This window comes from Mobula birostris, chromosome 18, assembly GCF_030028105.1.
Source record: "Mobula birostris isolate sMobBir1 chromosome 18, sMobBir1.hap1, whole genome shotgun sequence".
Lineage (NCBI taxonomy): Eukaryota > Metazoa > Chordata > Chondrichthyes > Myliobatiformes > Myliobatidae > Mobula > Mobula birostris.
Genome location: NC_092387.1, coordinates 9,674,703 through 9,696,998, shown reverse-complemented (window position 1 = coordinate 9,696,998; position 22,296 = coordinate 9,674,703). Strand labels below are relative to the sequence as shown.

At 41.8% G+C, this 22,296-nt stretch overlaps 1 protein-coding gene across 17 annotated transcripts in view; it reads left to right on the top strand.

The window, feature by feature from the left end:
* The window catches only part of tpm1 (tropomyosin 1 (alpha)), a 49,997-nt gene extending 31,005 nt beyond the window's left edge, over nt 1–18,992 (top strand). For 7 of the 17 annotated variants that reach the window (XM_072282190.1, XM_072282189.1, XM_072282195.1 and 4 more), the window contains 3 exons: nt 506–568; nt 657–726; nt 17,727–18,992. In XM_072282190.1, the coding sequence (XP_072138291.1) occupies nt 506–568; nt 657–726; nt 17,727–17,809 (216 nt within the window). In that variant the 3' untranslated portion in view covers nt 17,810–18,992. Of the gene's footprint in view, nt 1–505; nt 569–656; nt 727–1,639; nt 2,149–3,969; nt 4,175–17,726 lie in introns of those variants that run through there. The other 10 variants (XM_072282183.1, XM_072282182.1, XM_072282181.1 and 7 more) reach the window with 3 other exon arrangements.
* Nucleotides 18,993–22,296: the final 3,304 nt, after the last annotated feature.

Sequence of the window (22,296 nt, the reverse complement as noted above, 5' to 3'; positions counted from 1 at the left end):
TGGGTCAATAGGCCATTCTTCATATGGGTGTAATTGGGTGGGTGGGCTCTATCTCTAAATAAAGTAAAATAAAAGTAGGGTTGGTATTAATGAATATTCAATGGTTGCAAGGAGATTGCCCTTTTCCTTGAGCTACAATGTTGATTCTAATCTCTGCTACATCAATTTGGCTAACTTTGCTACAGTATTATATATGCCGTCAAATAATTCAGTTACTTGTGACAGGTAGTTCATCAGTTCTTTACTCACTGACCTTGGAGAAAGGAAATTGCAAGGGGCATTGCTGAATGTGAATGGGGTGTTGTCACAATTAAGAGGAATATTGAACAGCAGGACTTTAAAATGGAATATCTTCACAAGTTTGTTTTAGAGAATCCCTAACTTCTTGCAGTGAATGCTTTGCTCTGGAATTGTTTTTGGGCCAGGAAGCTTGGTGAGGCAGATATTCCAGATCGGTCGGAATGTTTGTTGATGGAGCATTTCCCTGCTTGTTCTTTCTGTACAGTACTCACAAAAGGAAGACAAGTATGAGGAGGAGATAAAAATCCTGAGTGACAAACTGAAAGAGGTAAGTGGAACTTCCTGTTGGAATTTGGATCCCAATCTGACTTCTGCTGCGGCACCCTAAACATGTGGAATCTCCTTGGTGATTTCAGGCTGAAACCCGTGCTGAATTTGCAGAGAGGACTGTTGCCAAGTTGGAAAAATCCATCGATGACTTGGAAGGTATGATTGTAAATTGCTGCAGTGGCCTCAGCCTAGTGAGCAGAGCCCCTGCTGTTAGTTTGTGATTAGAGACATTGATACTGGTCTGTTTGATCCTTCTGCTGCCTCAGGGGTCTGGAGTACAGTGGTGTAAGAGCTTGAGATGGCCTGGGCAGAAGTAGGCTACTATCTGCTCTCCTTTGGATTTTCTGTAGGCTTGTGTGGCAGGTGACTGGGAATCAGCAAGAGGTGGTGGTGGGAGAGGGGGTAGGGTCAGAGTGGTGGGGTGACACCCTGTCTGCTGCAGCTTTTGACAAGAGGGGAAGTTTTCTGTGAGGATGTTTGGGTAGTTTGCTGGGGGCTTTTAGAGTTGGGGAAAGGTTCGTTGGAGTGGAAGATTTTCTGGGGATGTTTTGAGCTTCGATCGCCCCATGTTCTGGGCCAGGTCCATCCATGTATAATGGCAGCCTGGGGTGGTTTGGGCCCAGTTTTTCTCCCCCTTCTGTTTTGGGCTAGTTTTATCCCGTGTTTGGTGTATACCAGGGACAGGCTGGGGTGATTCTTTGTCTCAGCATGGATTAGATCTGCTCACAATTGAGATGTTGCCATTCTGTTTCCAATGGATTGTGGGGTGGTTATTTTTCATTCTCGGCTGCCAGAATATTAGCCTGTTTGGAAAAGTCTTATGGACAAAATCTAAAGGTCATCAATTCTTTTAAGGAGACAGATCAGTTTTCTTTCTCAGGGGAAGTAAGTTGCACAATTTTTTTTTACATCCCTGCATTAATTTTTCTTTATTTTTGTTCTTCCTTTGCATCTGACTCTCCCACTCTCTCCTGCTCTCTTCCCTGCACTGGATGCTGTGACCTTTCATCACCCCCTCTCCTTTCATCACATCGCATTCTGTTCTCCTCTGCTGCTTCCGGCCCTCCAGATGAGTTGTATGCCCAGAAGCTGAAGTACAAGGCCATCAGTGAAGAATTGGACCATGCTCTCAACGATATGACATCAATGTAAATCTTTTCCTATGCTTGTTTTCATTTGTTGTCCACCATACCTCAGTCCTCTGACATTGTACCTAATAAACTCTCTTCCAACTCACTGTACTTCCTTTTCTATACCCAAAACTGACTCATAACCCTCTTCACTCTGTCTCTTCATAACAGTTAATTTGCAGTCCACGAATCATTACATGTCTAATGAACTGATTTAACTTGACATTATCTTTAAAAGTGGAATTGTCTCTCCTGCATAATGGAACCTGTTTGAATCTGGATTACAGTGTATTAATCATTAGTGTCCTGTATTTAAATCTTTGGTTCAATTTTTCTAACCCTATTTAATCCTGAAGTTCGTTTGCTTTCTTTAAAGTGGCAGAATTTACCCAGACAAATGTTTAGAACTTAATAAAACAGGAATGCAAACTGCAATCCTAAACCTTTGGTCAGTTCTATAATGTGTGTGTGTTTATATTGCTGGATTAACTCTTCAGTTTTAATACCCAAGGCAACGGCTATGTGGTCCCTCCCAGAACAAATGTATCCACACAAAATTAACCAAGTGGTTGTGGACACCCTGTGTAGTTCCAAGAGTTTGGTCACATCCACTCATGCGTGAGTGTGCGTGTGTGTGTGTGTCTGTATTCACGTGCATTAGTGCAACTCAAAACTTTCACTGAGTTTCATCATGTTGTACTAATCAATAAATTTTTAGGAAACTCATACTTTTTTCCCTATCCTCTTACGTTCACCATCTTCTGTGTGTCTCTAACTTCCCTTTCATTTAGGTAATAAATGCACCTACTTGCACTAACACAACAGGAGTTGAACCCTGCTTGGCACTGTTGCCAGGTTTGGATGCTGGCCTGGTATTTGGGGCAGGAATTGTGGTTGGTTTGGTTCCTGCGCTCTCGAACTGTTAAACTTTTGAAAGCATCTGGCCACTCGTGCAGTGTTGACAGTGGTCATGTGGTTAATTCCAAAGGAAGTGTGGGTTTGTGTGGATCAGTTTCAGCTAGAAATGAGAAGTGAAACTGTAGATGGTAAAAGTCTGAAATAAAAACAGAAAAGCTCAGAAAGTTCTGCAACATCTGTGGAAAGAAAATTGTGATGGCATTCGGCGAGCCTGTCAGAATTGTATCAATTCTGACAAAGGGTTCCAAGGCTGAAAACACTAATTCAGTTTCTCTCCACAGATAATGCCTGAATTATTGAGTGTTTCCAGTATTTTCTGTTTTTAGTTTTATTTGGGACAGGCAGTGATGAGAGTATTTTATTGTAGCACATGATTCCAGCCCTGAGATCCTGAGACCTGTTGCTAGGACACTAAGTTATGGCACTGAACTAAGCAAATTTTATTATTTTGATTGAAGTGTAATAGCAAAGTAGACCATTATAAATGCTCGATTAAGTCTTTTCTCCTCCTGGGCTTAAGCAAACACAATTCAACATTGGATAGCACATTATTTGTTACGTCTTTGGAATCTCCATGGATGTGCCTTTCTCCACTCCTTGCACTCTCCACATCTCAAACAACTTAATCAACTATGGAGAGCCAAAAATAGTCCAGCGTTGCGGGGCGGGGGGGGGGGGGAGCCATTTTGAAATTATCTGAAATCATTGTCGGTAGTGGGAATCATCTCCCTACTCAGTAAAGAAAAAGTTTTGATCAATACTCTTGAAAGATTGTAGGTACAAGGCTACCACTTTCAACCTAGCAGTTGATAACTAGGTTCATGGTGAACCTCAAATCTCTTCCAAATCAGTTCTAGCAGTGTATAGTTTATGTGGTACCATCGGTCATTGGTTTAACTTGTGTGTCAAATACCAAGTGCTTTTTCAATTAACTAGTAGATAAGGCACTGTCCACTGGCTGGACTTTGGAAATCTTTCACTTCAAAAGGAAGGACTGGAATATAGGAAGAGGATCTTTGGAATGGATATCTCCACCCTACAGTTTAATCTTGGAATGATGCATTTTAATCTTGAGTTTGATTTAGCATTTTCTAATGGATCACATCGCTTTTGGAAATGCCTCAAATAACTGGATAATGCATATGCATTACTCCCCCCTCTGAACATGGCATTCAACTAATTTGCTTTTAACCTGTTGCTCCCTTATTGTCTCATAACCATGAAAGCTTGCGTGTCTTTGCACTGGAACTAAAATTTGAAAGTAGGCAAGGTTTTTAAATTTAAGTTTTGAATTTTTGGTTTTGCTTTCTGCACTGTCATTCATTTTTGTTCTATACCTTTTCTTGCGCAGATAAACTGCTTCACTGCAATGCCAAAGATTTCTTCAACCAGCTGGTTTTAGTTGTTTCTGAATCCTCCATTCGGGTTTTTAAATGGGCAGAACCTATTGCTCCACCTGCTGTGGCTGTTGTTTCATGCTTTTGGTAACATTAGTCACGCTCGTTGTACAGTCTCTCTTCCTAGCTTAACTGTAAAATAAACACTTTCTAGATGAACTGTATCCTTTTCAATTTATTTAAGTCATTTTCAAAAAGCAGTTTTGAAAACTAAAGCTGAGATTGCAACTTACATTAGAAATAAATGCCATTCTGGTTTTTGCATCTATTTCTCATCGTGTACTGGAGGAGCCTTGAACAGGCCATGTTAACTGGTGTAATGTGGGATTCCATTGGTGATCCTTACAAGTGATTTACTTTAATTAGAAATTTATCTCTGGGTTTCTATGGAGTATGGTAACTGTACTTGTAGGACAATACAAATAATAAACTGAAGAAATTAGTGTAACTACAGCAAATTACTCAAATCAAAACAAAAACCCTAGTCAGTACTTAAAGAAAACTAATAAATACCCCCTAGTGATGATGGAAACTTTGAAGCTCTATGGATTCCTATTGGAAGTAGTGATTGAGCTAATATATTTAATTATTTTACTCAGAACTCTATCAACTAATCTGTTTATTAATGGTTTATAATCTGCGGTAAAAACATTGGACCCATAAATACTATGCCATTATAACATACAACACAGGAACATTACTGTATATTTGAATTATAATTTGCACAGGAATTGAAAGCACACCAACAAAATTCTTCAGTGAAAAACCCATTCCCTTTTTCCTTGTGCTTCCAGTTTTGGAACTGTTAGAATGAATCAAAAGGAGAACTTTGTGGCTTATTGATGTCTGATTAATCTACATGAGTTATTAGCTATAAAAGGCTGCACTCTTGGGCATCCAATGGCTATCTTATTTATTGGGAAGGATAAACAAGTGTCTACTGATTGCTGAAGAATGTCACCTGAAGGCATAGTGCTTTGCTCTTGGCTTGTGTTTGTTCACCTGGTAAGACGATTATGTTCGACGTCTGTTTTGTAAATACCATGTAATTAATTCTTGGAGCAATTTGTGGTGGTGCCAATCTCTCCTGTAAGTCTGGCTTTATTTTTTTTCCTGAGTTATGGGCCACCGGTGGCTCATCACAACAGGATAGATTAATCTAGGCCAGTAAAAATGTCCCCCAATGAAACAGATTTATTTTGGTAATTGGCACTGTGAGCTTGGCAAGTCATTCTCAAGATTGTACAGTTGGCCACTCAGGATCCTGGCTTAAACCTCTTTTTTCCAGAGTGCTTGGCACTGCTATTGAAATCCCACCCAGGGACTGGGTAAACTACAGGCAAGCTTACACCCACATTGGAGAGATCAAGTTGCCACTAAGGCACGGTTGGGATGAGGATTTCTCCAGAACTATGAGTCCCCACTCTGGATGTGACTTGAAGAAGCTAAATTCCTGGGATTGTCCTGGACAACAGTAACAGGAATACTGCAAGCAAATATTTGTTGTTGAATTTCATTGGGGTAAAGGGTTTTAAATGGAGAGGATGCTGCCTTGCATATTGAATCTGGTGTGTGGGAAATTCAAATGAAAAGCCAATGTATGGAATTTCCTCTTTACCTGCCTCTCCCTCTGACATAAATTTAAAAGTTTAGAAGATTGCCGTCTCAAAGCTGGCCACATTGGATAGAGATACTTAATCATGTGGTTGTGAACCTGTGGATTTTGTTCAAGAGGGCGGTGGGAGTTCATTTGCTGAGTTTGTTTAAGGCAGACTTTTTAAACGTTAGAAGATATGGGGTTAGTGGAGGCGATGATGTTGAGGTAAAATGTCACCTGTGTACACATTGAATGGCAAGCTGGCAGATGGGGCCAGTGTCCTGCTTCTGTTCTTGCACTATATGCCCACAGATCCTCAACGGCAGGCTGAGGGTGACTGGAGTCTAGGACGTGCTGCCTGAAAGGCTGAGGGTGGTGGGTCATGGGATGTATACTATAGGACAAGTGCTGATGCTGAAGGATGGCTGTAATGGCTATGGAAGTGAGGAAATTGGGCAGAGGGAATATTGATGTCTTGAAGTACATCTGCACGACAAGAGAGGAGTTGTATGTCTGAAAGTGCATAAAGTTAAATAGACCTGCTAGGCCTGACCAAGTGTATCCTTGGGGATTTTGGGAAGCAAGGGAAGAAATTGCTTGGACCCTGGCTGAGATATTTGTATCTTGGTTAGCCATGTGTGAAGTACTGGAAGACTGGAGGGTGCCTAATTTTGTGCCTTCATTTAATAACGTGTGCAAAGAACTACAGGCCAATGAGCCTAACCTCATTAGAGGGAAAGTTACTGGAGGAGATTCTGGAAGACAGGGTCTACCTGAATTTGGAAAGACAAGGACTGATTAAGGATAGCTAGCATGGGGAATTGTTTCTTATTCATTTGATTGTATTACTTGAAGAGGTGACCAGTAGGGTCATTGAGAGCAGGGTAGTAGATGTTATGTATGTGACTTCAGCATGCACTTGACAAGGTCCTGAATTATAGGCTTGTCCATAAGATTAGATTACGTGAAATGCAGGTTGAGCTAGCCAATTGGATACGAAATTGCCTTGGAGGCTGTGGAGGGCTGTTTTTCTGACTGGAGGCCTGTGACTACTGCTTTGCCACACCGATCTGTGCTGGGTCGTCTGTTGGCTTCTATAGTTGGATGAGATGGTATGGTTAGTAAGTTTGCAGATGTCACAGTGGCAGTGCAGAGGGTTATAAGTTTATAACAGGACCAACCAGGAGCATGAGCCAAGAAACTTTGACAAGTGCAAGGTGTTGCATTTTGTGAAGATGAATCAGGGCTGTGCTTGCGCAGTAAATGGCAGGGCTTTTGAGGATTGTAGAACAGAAACCTAAGGTACGAATTGTTCAAAAGTGGTGATGAGGTAGACATGGTGATAAAGGCAACATTTAACCCAATGCCTGCATTGGTTGGCCATTGAATATGAGAGCTGGGGCGTCACATTACAGCTGTATGAGATGTTGGTGAGATTGCACTAGGAGTTTTGTGTGTAGTTCCAGTTGCTTAGTGTTAGGAAGGATGTCATCAGGCTGAAAGGTTGCAGAAAAGATTCACAAGAATATTGCTGAGACTGAAGGGCCTGAATTACAGGAATGGGCTGGATAGGCTGGGAGTATTATTTTTTTTCCTGGAGTATTATTTTTTTTTCCTGGAGTATTATTTTTTTCCTGAAGCATTATTTTTTTCCTGGAGTATTATCTTTTCGTGGAGCAAAGGAGGCTGAGGGCTAACACGACAGAGCTACATAAAATTCTAAGCTGCATAATTAAGTTGGAAAGTCTGTCTTTTTCCCAAGGCAAGGGTGTGAGAGGTAAAATGTAGAAGGGGCCTGAGGGCCAGGTTTCTCACACAGAGGGTTGTGGGTCTATGGAATGGACTGTCGGAGGAAGTGGTAGAGGCAGGTACTTAGACGGGAAAGGTTTAGAGGAATATGAGACAAACACATGCAGATGAGATGAGCTCAGGCACGTACCTTGGTTGGCATTGATAAGTTGAGCGAAAGGGCCTGGGTTTATTCTGTAGAACACTGGCCATGAACTGGGTGGTTGCGGAGAAGGCTCCTTTTGAACTGTCATTGACACAATTGCTTCCGTGGGTAACTCCGACGGGGCGCCATTTCTATTTCAGATTAGAATTGGCCAGCATTTCGAATGTTCCAGCTTCTGCATAATGTTTCGTCGCTTCAAATAATTTTTTAAAATTCAGGCTATACAGCACATGTTTGTGTCATTACTTTAGAATTTAACCCTGCAAGCCCACTCTAGCCTTATGAAGTTGAGAACAACTCCCTGTGGTCCTGGAGTTGAATTGCTGCAAGTCTCTCTACTTCAGCTGCTTACTCAGGGCAGTCTGGTAGCTTACTGCTGCACACCTCTCTCTGCACTGTCAATTCAGCCCATTGCCATTTTTAGTGCATCCAGCCGAGCTGATTTGAGTAGTGCGAGGGGGAGGTGCAATTCGTGGGCGCGAATAAGGGGGAAATGAACAGAATTCCAAATGGAGAATGACACAAGGGTCTAAAAGAAGGGTGACTAAGACTCTCTTGGTGCTGACAGAATAGGTATCTATCATGTGCATCTATTAATATCTAAAACACAGAGTCTGGAAGGAAATGGAAGCAGAACCTGTTAGAAATGAGTAGCAGGAAAAGAACATTAACATTGGAGATGTTCAGAACGTACTTCTTGTACTCCACTTCCAACTCCGATCACCACAACTATACTCTGTTCTCTTCCCACTGCTGGTTGTTGTCAATTTTTCTTCTATATTTTGGGTGATTTGTCATTTCTTTACTTTAAGCAGTGTGGATATGTGTTTTGTACAGTACAGACCCAGACTCGGCTGCACATACCTCTGCCCCACCCCACTGCAAGGTCACCTACATTTGCCTTTGAATGAGGCTGGACTGTTGGTCATTTACTGATACATTGTTTGCTGTCATTTCCTGTTCCCCGTTAGGAATTGCTCCATTTCTAGAATGTAAGGGATCTACACTTCACAAATCTGTGTTTTTGTTTTCTCATCTGTGGTACCTTTTACCCTCCACCTTTATGTTTACGGCATCTTCATCTACCGCAAGGACTTATCCACACTTCCCTCGTGCAAAGCAGAAATCTGTCCCCCATCATCCCCTATTCCCCTGTAACCAGCTGCGGTTTCCTTGCCCTTCCTCACAACCATCTACAGGTATATAGATTGTTTTTGTCATAATTCATCATGATTTGATCAGCTAGAGCACAATATCGAAATGGGCTCAGTGTGGATTTGATGAGTGAGTTGGAACGTGGTGTGTGGTAAGCTGTGTCCAGTCACTTGTGGCACGCATACCTGTGGAATGGTTGCTGCATTTGCTGCCCTCACACCTGTTCTGTCGGGAGATGTTACAAGTTGCTCAGGCTCATCTGATTCACTGGGACAAGTTCAGGAATGGGATTGTCTTTGACATTTGACTTCCTTTAGGGGTGTGTATATCTGTGTGTGCACCTGCTTTATGGTTCTTCTGTAGTAATCTTCCTCCTTAACACTTTCTTTCATGGTTATTTTATCCTTTCTTACAGTCTGTTACTGAGAAGGATGCAATGTAGCTTGTTAGTTACAGAAATGGCTTGTAAGCCAGCTGTCAGTAGTACAGATCCCACTAGGCTAAATTGCAGTGTTGCTGGGCTAAATCATAGGCTTACACAGCACAGAAACATCCCCTTGGCCCAGCATGTTCATGTCAGGAAGCCATCCATACTAATCCCATTTACCAGCACTTTGTCCATAGCCTTCTGTGCCTTGCCAATTCAAATTCTTGTATGGATACAACTTATATGTTTTGAGACTACCTGCCTCCAACATTCTCTCAGATTCCACATGGTAGTGAAGGGGTACTTCCACATTCCCTTTAAACCTCCCATCCTTGGCATTAAATCTGTGCCTCTAGTGTTCGGTGTCTCTGCTAAGGGGAAGAATTTCTTACTATCTACCCTATCTGTTGCCTCTCAAACTTTCTATCCCTCTGTCGGTTTCCCCTTCAGCCTTCCCTACTCCAGGCAAAACAAACCTCGTCCGTCCTCATAAGTGAAACCTTCCCATCCTGGGCAACATCCTGTGAACCTCCTCTGCACTGTCTCCAGTGCAATGACATCCTTCTTATATTGTGGTGATCAATAATCATTTTGGGCGTTACAGTAGTGTAGCGCCAGCGAACCAGGTTCAATTCCCGCCTCTGTCTGTCTGTAAGGCATTTGTGAGTTCTCCCTGTGACTGTGTGGGTTTCCTGTGGGTCCCTCCACATTCCAATGACTTGCAGGTTAGTAGGCTAATGGATCACATGAGTCTAATTGGTTGGCATAGGCTCATTGGGCTGAAAGGGCTTGTTACTGTGGGGTAGAAAGTACTCCAGCTGTAGCCAAACCAATGCTTTAGAAAGGTACCATAAGCTTTACTCATATATTCAGTGTCCTGGCTAATGAAGGAAAGTAACTCATCTCTGCGTACTGCATTCCTGGATGTGTAATCCAGGGCCTTTGTTCCTCAGTACTCCCCAGGATCTCAATATTCATAACATCTCTCTTCCTAAATCAGTCCTCAGTCCTAAAATGTATCATCTCCATCTATCGTTGCTCTGCCCATCTTAAAAATCAATATCATCCTTCTCACAATCAACTGCACTGCAGATTTTTACGTTGTCTACAAACCTATTTTACCCTAAAACAAACAGAAAGGGTCCATAAGTCAATCCCTGTGATAAACCAGTTATAAGCTTCCAATCACAAATTTAAAAAACTGCTTTCCATCATCACTCCTTATCTCCTCTTAACCTCTTTGGACTTGTCTGCTATGTGGCCTTATAAATGCTTGTAGTTTACACCAACTATTTTTGCTCTCGTGACTCATCAAAAAAAAATTCAATGAAATCAGTGCAAGATTCAATTCAAACAACTCCCCATAATGCTATCTTTGATTAAACCCGGCCTTTCCATGGTCGAGATTAACCCTGTCTCTCAAAATTTTCTCCAATAACCTCCTGATTACATTAGATTCACTGGGCTGTGTTCACCTTGTTTATACCTGCTGACCTCAGTCATCTGACACCTTATCAGATTTGTGTCAGCAAAGATTTATGATTCAGAAGGTTAGAAGATTTGGAATCCACATCGGCATGGTCTAGATGAGCAGAAGGTGCCTGTTTCTGTCCCTCCTCTTCCCACTGCAGCCTGGAATATATCACCCCACTAAAGGAATCTAATATTTCCTATTTGGAACTTAACCCCTTCCTTCCTCAGTGAATATAAATGACAAATATTTATTACTGTGCCTATACCTGCTGGCTCCACAAATAGACCACCAGTACAGTCCCCTCTGTGCTCCCTTCCATCAATACCACCCCCCCCCTTAGCCTTATTATACTAGGAGTTGGAGGGGTGTACAGCACAGAAATAGGCACTCACTCCCAGGGGTCCATGCCGACACTTTGCTAATCAACGCTAATCCCATTTGCCTCCCCTAGGTCACCCTTCTACAGTATGCTGTGCCTATTCAAGTAGCTGTGTAAATAATTCTTAACGTGGAGATTGTATCAAAGTCCAGCACCTCCTCTGCAGTGCATTCCAGACATCAGCCACAATCTGTGTAAAACAGAAGTTTCCCCATGGTTAAGGGAGTGGTGCAGGGGGCAGGGTTTTAGATTTCTGTGTCACTGGATTCCCTTCTGGGGAAGGTCTGACCGGTATAGAAAAGGATGTGTTACACCTTGAGGGTAGGTTTGCTAGAGTAGTTGGGGAGGGTTTATACTAATTTGGCAGGGGGATGGGAACTGAGGGTGGGGCAATTGGGATACAAGTTGATGCATTATGTCGTGAGAATGAGGAAAGACAGGCAGATGACTGGGCAAAATTGCAGTCAGATGATTTGAATTGTAACATGGGGGCAAAATTGAAAAAGCTGAAAACGGGACTGAAGGTGTTGTATTTGAATTTACACAGTATACAGAATAATGGAGATGGTTTTGTAGCACAGTTAGAGATTGGCAGGTATAACGTTGTGGACATCACTGAGCTATGGCTAAAAGAAGATCATAGTTGGGAGCTTAACATCCAAGGATACACGTTATATCTGAAGGATAGGCAGGTAGGCAGAGGGGGCGGGGTGGCTCTGTTGGTTAAAAAAAATGAAGTCAAATCTTTAGAAAGAGGTGACATAGGATCGGAAGATGTAGAATCCTTGTGAGTAGAGTTAAGAAACTGCAAGGGTGAAAAGATCCTAATGTGAGCTACACACAGATGTCCAACCAGGGTGTGGGATATACATTACAACGGGAGATAGAAAAGGCATGTGATAAGGGCAATGTTATAATAGTCACAGGAGATTTCAATATGCAGGTAGATTGGGAGAATTAGGTTGGTGCTGGATCTCAAGAGAAGGAATTTGTAGAAGGTCTGTGAGATGGCTTTTTAGAGCAACTTGTGGTTGAGCCCACTAGGGGAAAGGCAATACTGGATTGGGTGTTGTGTAATGAATCAGATTTGTTTAGGGAGATTAAGGTAAAGAAACCCTGAGGAGATATTGATAGAATTCAGCCTGCAGTTTGAGAAGGAGAAGATAAAGTCAGGTGTATCAGTAGTACAGTGGAATTACAGAGGCTGGCCAAGGTTGATTGGAAGGGTCACTATCAGGGTGATGACAGAACAGCAGTGACTGGAGTTTCTTACGGCAATTTGGAAGACACAGGATAGATGCACACCAAAGATGAAGTATTCTAAAGGGAGGATGAGGCAACTGTGGCTAACAAGGCAAGTCAAAGACCGCATAAAAACAAAATTATTGGGAAGTTAGAGGATTGGGAAACTCTTAAGTACCAACGGAAGGCAACTAAAAAGCCATAAGGAGAGAAAAGATGAAATATGAAGGTAAGCTAGTCAATAATATAGAGGATACCAGAAGTTTTTTCAGATCCATAAAGAGAGGTGGGAGTGGATATTGCACTGCTGGAGAATAACACTGGAGAAGTAGTAACGGGGGAGAAAAAAATTGTGGACAAACTTCATAAGTATTTTGCATCAGTCTTCACTGTGGAAGACACTAGCAGTGTGCCAGAAATTCGGAAGTGTTGGGGCAGATATGAGTGTGGTTGTTATTACTAAGGAGAAGGTGTTTGGGAAGCTCAAAGGTCTGAAATTCATACGGACTAGATGGTCTACACTCCAGGGTTCTGAACGGCATAGCTGAATAGATTGTAGCGGCTTTAGTAATAATCTTTCAAAAATCACTAGATTCTGAAATGGTTCCTGAGCACTGAAAAATTGCAAATGTCACTCCACTCTTTAACAATGAAGGGAGGCAGAAGAAAAGAAATTATAGGTCAGTTAGCCTGACTTCAGTGATTAGGAAGAAGTTGGAGTCTATTATTAAAAATGAGGCTCTAGGCCGAAGTTAGCATGATTTCCTTAAGGGGAAATCTTGTCTGACAAATCTATTGGAATTTAAGGAAATAACAGACAGGATAGCCAAAGGATTGTTGTTTATTTGGATTTTTAGAAGCATTTGACAAGGTGTTGCACATGAGGCTTAACAAGCTAAGAGCCCATGGTATTATAGGAAAGATACTAGCATGGTGAAAAGATCGGCTGCTTGTGACTAACGGTGTTCTGCAGGGGTTAATATTGGGGCTACTTTTTACATTATATGTCAACAATTTGGATAACTGAATTGATGGCTTCGGGGCCAAGTTTGCAGACAATGCGAAGGCAGGTGGAGAGGCAGGTAGTGCTCGGGGAACAGGGAGTCTGTAGAAGGATTTAGATTAGACAATGGGTAAAGTGGTTGATGAAGTATAGTGGAGGGAAGTGTACGTTCATACACTTTAGTAGAAGGAATAAGGATTGGACTATTTTCTAAATGGGGAGAAAATTCACTTGAAGTATTGTGAGCAGATTTGGGCTCCTTATCTCAGAAAAGATGTACTGGCATTGGAAAGGGTCCAGGGGAGGTTCATGAGAATGATTACGGGAATGAAAGGGTTTACATTTGAGGAGTATTTGGCTTTGGGCCTATACTTGCTGTAGCTTAGAAGAATGAGGGCAGATCTCATTGAAACCTAAAGTGGATGTAGAGAGGATGTTTCCTATAGTTAAGGAGTCTAGGTCCAGAGGCACAGCCTCAAAATAGAGTGGCATCTATTTAGAACAGAGATGAGGAGGAATTTCTGTAGCTGGATGGTGGCGAACCTGTGGAATTCATTGCCACCGACAGCTGTGGAGGCCAAATCATTGAGTATATTTAAGTTGAAGGTTGATAGGTTCTTGATTAGGGCTTCAAAGGTTACGGGGAGAAGACAGGAGAATTGGATTGAGAGGGATAATAAATCAGCCATGATAGAATGGTGCACTGGGCCGAGTGGCCTAATTCTGCTCTTGTGTATTATGGTTTTATGGTCAAATCCGCTTTAAAACACATTCTTCTCACCTTAAACCTATATCCTCGTGTTTCTGATCCCCTCTACCATGGGGAGAAAGTTCCCTAGAATCTTCCCTACCTGAACTCCTTATAATGTTATATACCTCTCTCAAGTCACCCTTTGTCTTCAGGGAAAACAGGTCCAACCTGTGCAATTTCTCTGCAAAACTAAAGTCCTCCAATCCAGGCCACATCCAAGCAAATATCCTTTGTACTTTCTCCAGCACACTCTTATTCTTCCTGCAAGTGGCAATCAGAACTGCCCTCAATGTTCCAGTGTAGCCAGAGTTTTAGTTTCAAGTTGAAGTTTAATTGTTAATCAGCCTTGCACGAATACAGCCAGACAAAACAGCATTCCTCCGGGGCCAAGTGCAAACCACAGTATCGGCAGTCATACACGGCCCACGGTGCATATAGCACATATATGATGGCAGTAAACATAGGGTCACACAAAAATACAATATGGCCGAAATCCCTAAATGACATGTCCTGTAAATTGATGATGCCAGGGTGTTATCGGCAAGAATGTGCAGTCCGCAGACATACAAATGCTTGCAAGCAATCCAGCTTGTAATCCACTGAGTGAGCACCGATAGGCTGGAGGGGCCAGTCCCCAGTCCAGTATGGATGTCATGCCATATGGCCTCCACCATCTCCTCTCCTGTTCTGCTGTAACAGGCGAGCCTCTGGCGTGAGGCCTGGTCTTCGTCACATCCGAGGCCACGCACCTCCCCTGCCATCGGTCTCGCCAATAAACCAGCAAACCAGATTTGCAGTATTTTACATTACCAATGTCCAACAGGGTCTTGCGTTCACAAAAAAGTAAGTCCAAGATAATCACCCACTGTTCGACTGTACACCAGCTTCGCGTACAGACTCTGATGCCTTTCTGTAGCCGGCACAACACCAAGTCCTCCGCCAATGAACAGCTCACTGATAGAGTAGACCCATAGTTCTTGAAGTTGTTAATGTCCAGAATTATCTAGTGATCATAAAAAAGAAACTTAAAGACAAGAACACCTTTAGTTGGGCCTGGAGAATCTGCTGTGTCCGAGCACACCACCATCTTACTAGAAGTTTTGTGAAGTTATAATGCTCTAATTTTTATAATCTATGCCCTGACCTATGAATGCAAGTGTGCCACATGCTGCCTTCACCACCCTATTTATCTATGCTGCCATTTTCAGGGAACTATTGATTTGTACTCTGTGCCCGATAATTTACTCCTATTGCATGTTCTGCTCCTATTTGGCTTTCAAAAATGCATCACCTCATACTTGTCAGGGTTAAATTCCAATGAGCATGTGTAATATGGTACCCATGGACATCTGTTTTCATCACCAACTTCTGTGTCATGCAAACTTACGAATCACACCTCCTGCATCCAAATCCTTACGTACAGTCTGTCACAAATGATAAGGATTCTAGCACCAATCCCTGTGGTATATCACTGGTTACATTTTCCCAATCAGAAATGGATACTTCCACCACTGTCTCCAATTAAGTGAATTTTGGATCCAATTAACCAGCTGGCCTTGGATGCCAAGTGTTGACCTTCTGGACTATTTTGCCATACAGGATCTGGTCAAATCCCTCACTGAAGTCCATATAGACAGTACCTACTGCCCTATTCTTTTACTTTCCTTAAAAAAAACCTGAATCAAATAAAATGAAGCAAGATAGCTCCCACAAGACTATTCTACTATCCCTAATCTTCTTTCTAAATGTATGTATATCATGTCCTTCAGGAGTTTATCCATCAAGTTCCTTTACATTGGTTTGCAATTACCTGGTTTACCCTAGCTATCCTGCTTAAATGAGTAACATTAGCTATCCTTTGCTCTTATGTCACCTTGTCTATGACTAATGAAGATGCAAGATTCTTTATCAGGCATTCTCCCTTGATTTCCATGACAAATTTGGATAGATCTCATCATCCCTGAGGATTTATCAACCATAACATCCAATACTTCCTCCTTTTTAACTCTTCCAGATTATTTATATCCCCCTTCTGGAAATCCCCATCATCCATGTCTTTCTCCTTACTAACACAAAGTAGTCATTTAGGAGTTGCCCACATTGCCTGGCTCCACACAGATAGATGACCCCTCTGGTCACTGAGCGGAGCCACTCTTTGAAAATCAAATAAAAATGCAGAGGCTGGAAATCTGAAATAAAAACACAACATGCTGGAGATGCTGAGCAGTCAGGCTGCACCTATAGGAAGAGAAATTAAGTTAACATTTTGCATCCAAGATGTAATACCCACTCTTTGCTTTCCTCATGAACCACCCCTTAGAAGCACCTTTAACTTCTGTTGAGACTCCTGTTTTTGGTACCTTGATACCTACATGTTAACGTTTTTACTTTTATCCAATCCTTGTCATCTAGGTTCCTTATGATTCTGCTCTCTCCTTTTTTTTAAATTTGAATTCGCTTGGGGAAGGAACCTTGCATCCCTGCCAAATCTAGGCTGTATGTTAGATTCTTAATGCCTTCAAGGTTAATGAATGCACGTTTGTAGTCAGGTTGTGAATGCAAGAATGTAAATCAATTACCCATGGTAACTGATCCTAACTCCTCTTTAAATTATGCACAGAGCAAATGACAAAGTAACACATTTCACTTAAAAGACTTCCCATTCCATGCGTGACATCTAGAGGAGGGATTTTTTTTCGTAGAGTTGGTGACCCTTCAGTGAGCAACAGAAAAGGTTTGGCCACATGGTGGATTTGACAATGCCCAGAATGGGCTTGGAGTGGCTGTAGATGTGATGTTGGTTTATTGTGCCTTGTGTTGGGCAGATGTATACATGGGCACGATAACACTGTGAGCTGATCATTTATGGGCGCTTCATGGATTTGTTATGATACTGATCTTTGCTGTTTCTTTCCTGTCATGTTATCATGCTTAACTTTACCTTTTCTGCTTTTGTTTCCTGCACCTTGCCCTGGGACCCTGAAGACCGCCTGTATCACGAACTTGAGCAAAACCGTCTTCTTGCTAATGAGCTTAAGCTGGCCTTGAATGACCTGAGTGACTGATTTGAGTATCTAGCCTGATTATGCACAGAGCAGATGAACATTCTCAGTTGATTGTTGCATTTAGATGATCGTAGGACTGTGTGCTTCTGTATGATTAGTTTCCTTCACCCATCAAACTAATATAATTTAGTCATCTAGCCAATATTTGGCTAGCTGGTTAAATTATATTAATCTGATGGAGAACAGCTGCTTCAGTGTAAAAGCTCTGCCACCAATTCATGGGATAAAGATTCTGACTTAGTGCAGCTTAAAAGCCAATGTTTTTAGATGTGCATGTGTAAATCCAACCAGATGACTGTGCATGTGTGTTTGTAAGTTCGTTTCCTATATGTTTGCTTTGTCTTCTTTTGTCGTCTTTGCTGCTACAAAATTGACATTTTACATAAAAGAATTTGGATTTTTACAGATCCTTGCACATCCTTTGTCCAAGTGGCTTAGGAACATGAAATATAGTCTCTAAATATAACATGGAAAAATTAGACATCTTATGGAGCTTTTGCTCAGAGTTGTCTTTATTTTCCCACCTTCAAAACAAGACATTTTGAATTGCGTTTATGCTTTATATTTGCAAATGAACCGGCTGGCTAAGTTATACGTGCATGCTTGACTGTGAATCTTGGAGATAATGTGTGTTATATTAAATTATCTTTTAATCTTGTAACAGAGAAATTGGCACAAGCCAAAGAAGAAAATCTCAACATGCATCAGATGCTCGATCAAACTCTGCAGGAGCTTAATAATTTGTGAACGGCTTAGATTTGCTTCGAACAGGTTGCCTGCCCCATGTTGCCAAAGCCTTTACTTGAGAACAAGTTCACTCTGCTTTTACGTGGATGTTTGGGAAAGGGCTAGGCAGCCTGGAATCAGATCAACTTGATGAATGATGAACCATTTGATGATAACACTACTGCCCAGTTGAATATATTCCAAATCCAAAACCTGCACTATCCCATGATTGTTACACATTAAGAAACTCTCCCAGCAGTTTTCAAAAGTATTGTAATTTACAGGCTGTTCATATTAAAAAAAATCCTCTTTGCAACTTCCTTTTTTCAAAGTTTGCCTCCACCCTCACCACCCCGTTATTTTCCAGAAATTATTTTTTAAAACCTTACTGAATACCTTCACCCCTGCATTATGTTTCTTTTGCTGCTTAAGATTTTTTTTTTGTGGACAGCCATTGTATTGGCGACCAAATAATGAGGGATAGGGAACAACACTTTGCACCCACTGGGTTTTTAAATGCTTGCAGCTTTCCTTTTGGAGGGAAGAAGAGGAAAAATGAATGTTTTATTTATAGGTATGCATACTGCAGCCTAGCATATTGCCTGCTTTGTAACAAACCATACACCTGACCCATTCCCAGGTCATTCAAATGTCTGAATTGTAATCCTCTTTCCATTCATCTTTCCCCAAAGAGGTTAGAAGTAATTTTTTTTAATGTGTTGAAATTAATTCACCATGCCATATCTTAAATAAAAGCATCATTGAGCTCTCCACAAAAATTACTGAAGGAAGGGATGTAGATGGTAACACAAAAAGCAGATTGTTGGAATATATTTGATAAATCCAGCACTTTGCTTACAAGCTGAGTGGTGGACAAACAAAAAAAATTGTTATGATGTAGTAATTATTAATGGAGTGTCTCTGTGCCAACATTGGTTGATTTTTATCTGTGACCGGTTAAGATCATAAACATGAATACAATAAAATTACAAAATGAATTGCCTTTTCTCTTTATATACTCTTGAATGTTGTACAAAATGTATGAAAGAAAAAATCAGAAGACTATTTTATTGCAAAAGGCAATAATGAATAGAACATTCTGGTACTTCTTCCCTGTGCACGCTTAATTGTGAATTGGTTTAACAATATATCTATCTGTAAACTTTATTATGGTAATAAACACACACTCATGAGATTTTGTAAACATGTCCTTCATATTTCTTAAAAGCACCTCATTCATGGATTTGGGAGAAAATTGTCTTTATTAGGGCATTTCAGAACCTCAATGCCTCAAGTCCTTTACACTGATATAGTAAGGTACAATCATGGAGTTATACAGTACAGAACCAGGCCCTTCACAACTCATCTACACTGACGTAAATGCCTCCCTTAGTCCTGTTTGCCTTTGTTTGGCCCATATCCCTCTAAACCCTTCCTATTTGTCTACCTGTCCAAATGCCTTTTTAAGTTGTAATTGTACCTGCCTCTGCCAGCTCATTCCACATATCCATCAGTCTCTGTGTGGGAAAAGTTGCCCCTTGGCCCTCTCTCTGTAAATCTGTGCTTTCTAGTTTCCTACTCTCCTACCCTGTGAACAAAGACTATGACTCCATCAAAGCCACTTGTGATTTCATCGAGCACAGTCGGGTCAGCTCCAGCTGTCTTCACCCCAGGTGGGGGAAGCCCCAGCTTATCCAGTCTCCTTTATAACTCAAGCCCTAATGTTTTAGCATGCTTGTAAATCTTTTCTGTCCTCTCTGCAGCCTAATGATATCAGTTCTGATTGCCTATAGAACTACACACACTACTCCAAGTGTGGTCTCACCAACTTTGACTCAGTGCCCTGACTAATGAAGTCAAATGTACCAAATGCCTTCTTCAACACCTTGTCTGCCTGTGTTGCTACTTTCCAGGAACTATTCACTGTACCCACCCCCAGGGTTCTTGTTCTAATCCATAGGCCCCTAAAGTTAGCTGTACAAATTCTGCCCTAATTCATTTTCCAAAAATATATCGCTTTGCACATTTGTCCGTGTTAAATTACACTTGGGCCATTTTCCTAGTCATTGTTATAAGCCAAAGAAGCAAGCCCTTCAGCCCAATTAATCCATGGCAACTGGGTTGCCCAGCGAGCTAGACTTTATTTGGCCCATAGCCCTCTAAACTTCTATCCATGTGCTCATCTAGCTGGCTTTTAAATGATGCTAATACGCTGCCTCAGTGGATATTTCTGGAGGCTCATTCCTACCATGCGTGAAGAAGCTGCCCCTGATTCCCTTTTAAATCTCTCGCCTCTGATCATAATCTAATGCCCCCTTATTTTAGTATCTCTTTCCTGTCGAAAAGACAATATACTTAATGCCCTTCGTGATCTTGCGTACTTCCACCAGGTGGCCCCTCAATCTCCTGTGTTGCAGGGAATAAACTCCGTGTCTACACAGCCTTTCCTTGTAACTCAATCCCAAGCAACATTCTGACAAGTCTTAAATAGTTTAATAACATCTTTCCTACCAAAGGGTGACCAAGACTGTGCACAATACTTAAAGTGTGGTCTCCCCAGTGACGTACAACAGCAACATAATGTACTAATTCCTTACTTAATGCCCTAACCGATAAAGGTCAGCATACTAAATTGCCTTTTCACCACCCTGTCAACCTGTGCTGCCACTTTCCGCAAACTATGTACTTGCACTCCAAGCTCCCTCTGGTCCGTAACGCTCCCCAGGGCCCTACCATGTATAAGTAGTACCATGGTTTGATCTCCCAAAATGCAATGCTTTACGCTTATCTGGCTGATCCACCCGAAATTTTTATAACCATGAATGCTGTGGATATGGTGGACAGACTTGGGAAGTCCAAAACTAGATACTGTATTAGAGAAGAGGGGTAGATTTAAAAGTCCCGAGAGGTAACTTCTTTATACAGATGGTAGTGAATAGCTGTACTAAGCTGCCAGTGGAAGTGATCGAAGCAGATACAATTGCGACACTAAGAGATATTTGGATAGGGAGGGGCTTGGCAGATTATGGGCCAAATGTGGGCAACTGGGACTAGCAGGGAGGATGCTGTGGGTTGAACAGCCTCTTTCCATACAGTGACAGCACCACCTGTTTTAGTATAATCTGCAAAACTAACCATGCTCTGTATGTTCTCATCCAAATCATTTACACAAATTAAGAGCAACAAAGGCCCCAGCACTCACCCCTGTGGCACTAGTCCAAGAAACAACTCTCAATCATTCCCTCTGCTTCCCCTATCACTGAGCCAATTATATATCCAATCCACTATCTCCTGGATCCCATGTGACCTAACCTTCAGACCAGCCTGTCATGAGGGACCTTGTCAAAGCCCTTGCTAAAGTCCATATAGACAATATCCACTACCATACCCTGATCTATCCTCTTGGTTACCTCCTCAAAGAACTCCTAGAAATTTGTCAGACACAACTTCCCACCTATTCCTAGGGAAATTATTTTCGGTAATGAGGAAATGGCCGAGGCTATGAATTTTGTGTCGGTCTTCATGGTGGAGGAAGCATCTAACATGCCAAAGAGAGAGGTTATAGATGCGATGGGAGGTGAGAATCTCGATACAATAGGTATCACTAAGGAGGTAGGGCTGAGCAAACTTGTGGGCCTGTAGATAGATAAATCCCCTCTTCCTGATGGAATGCATTCCAGGGTACTGAAAGAAATGGCAGAAGTTATAGTAGAGGCTTTGGTGATGATTTACCAAAACTCTCTGGATTCTGGGCAGGTCCCCGCAGATTGGAAAATGGCGAATGTCACGCCACTGTCAAAAAAGGATGTAGACAAAAGGCAAGTAACTATAGGCCAGTTAGTTTAACATCTGTAGTTGGGAAAATGCTTGAAGCTATCATTAAATAAGAAACAGAGGGGCATCTGGAAAGAAATAGATCCATCAGGCAGATGCAGCATGGATTCAGCAAACATAGGTCCTGTTTGACAAACAAGTTCTTTGAGGATATAACGAGTGCAGTGGATAGAGGGGAACAGATGGACGTTATTTACTTGGATTTCCAGAAGGCGTTCGACATCCATAAGATAGGATACATAGAGTTAGGCGTGATGTATTAGCATGGATCAATATCACGGATAGATATTGGCTAACTAATAAAAAGAACAGAGTTGGGACACATGAGTGTTAGTCCGGTTGGCAATCAGTGGTGAGTGGCGTGCTGCAGCAGTCGGTGTTGGGCCCACAACTGTTCACGATATACATTAACGATCTGGAAGAGAGGGCTGAGTGCAGTGTATCTAAGTTTGCTGATGATATTAAATTGAGTGGAAAAGAAAGTTGTGCAGAAGATACGGAGAATCTGCAGACAGATATAGATAGGTTAAGTGAATGGACAAGGGTTGGGCAGATGGAGAACAACATTGGTAAAAGTGAAGTCATCCATTTAGGAAGGAAAAATATAAGATTATTATTTAAATGATGAAAAATTGCATCATGTGGCTGTGCAGAAGGACTTGGGAGTGCTTGTA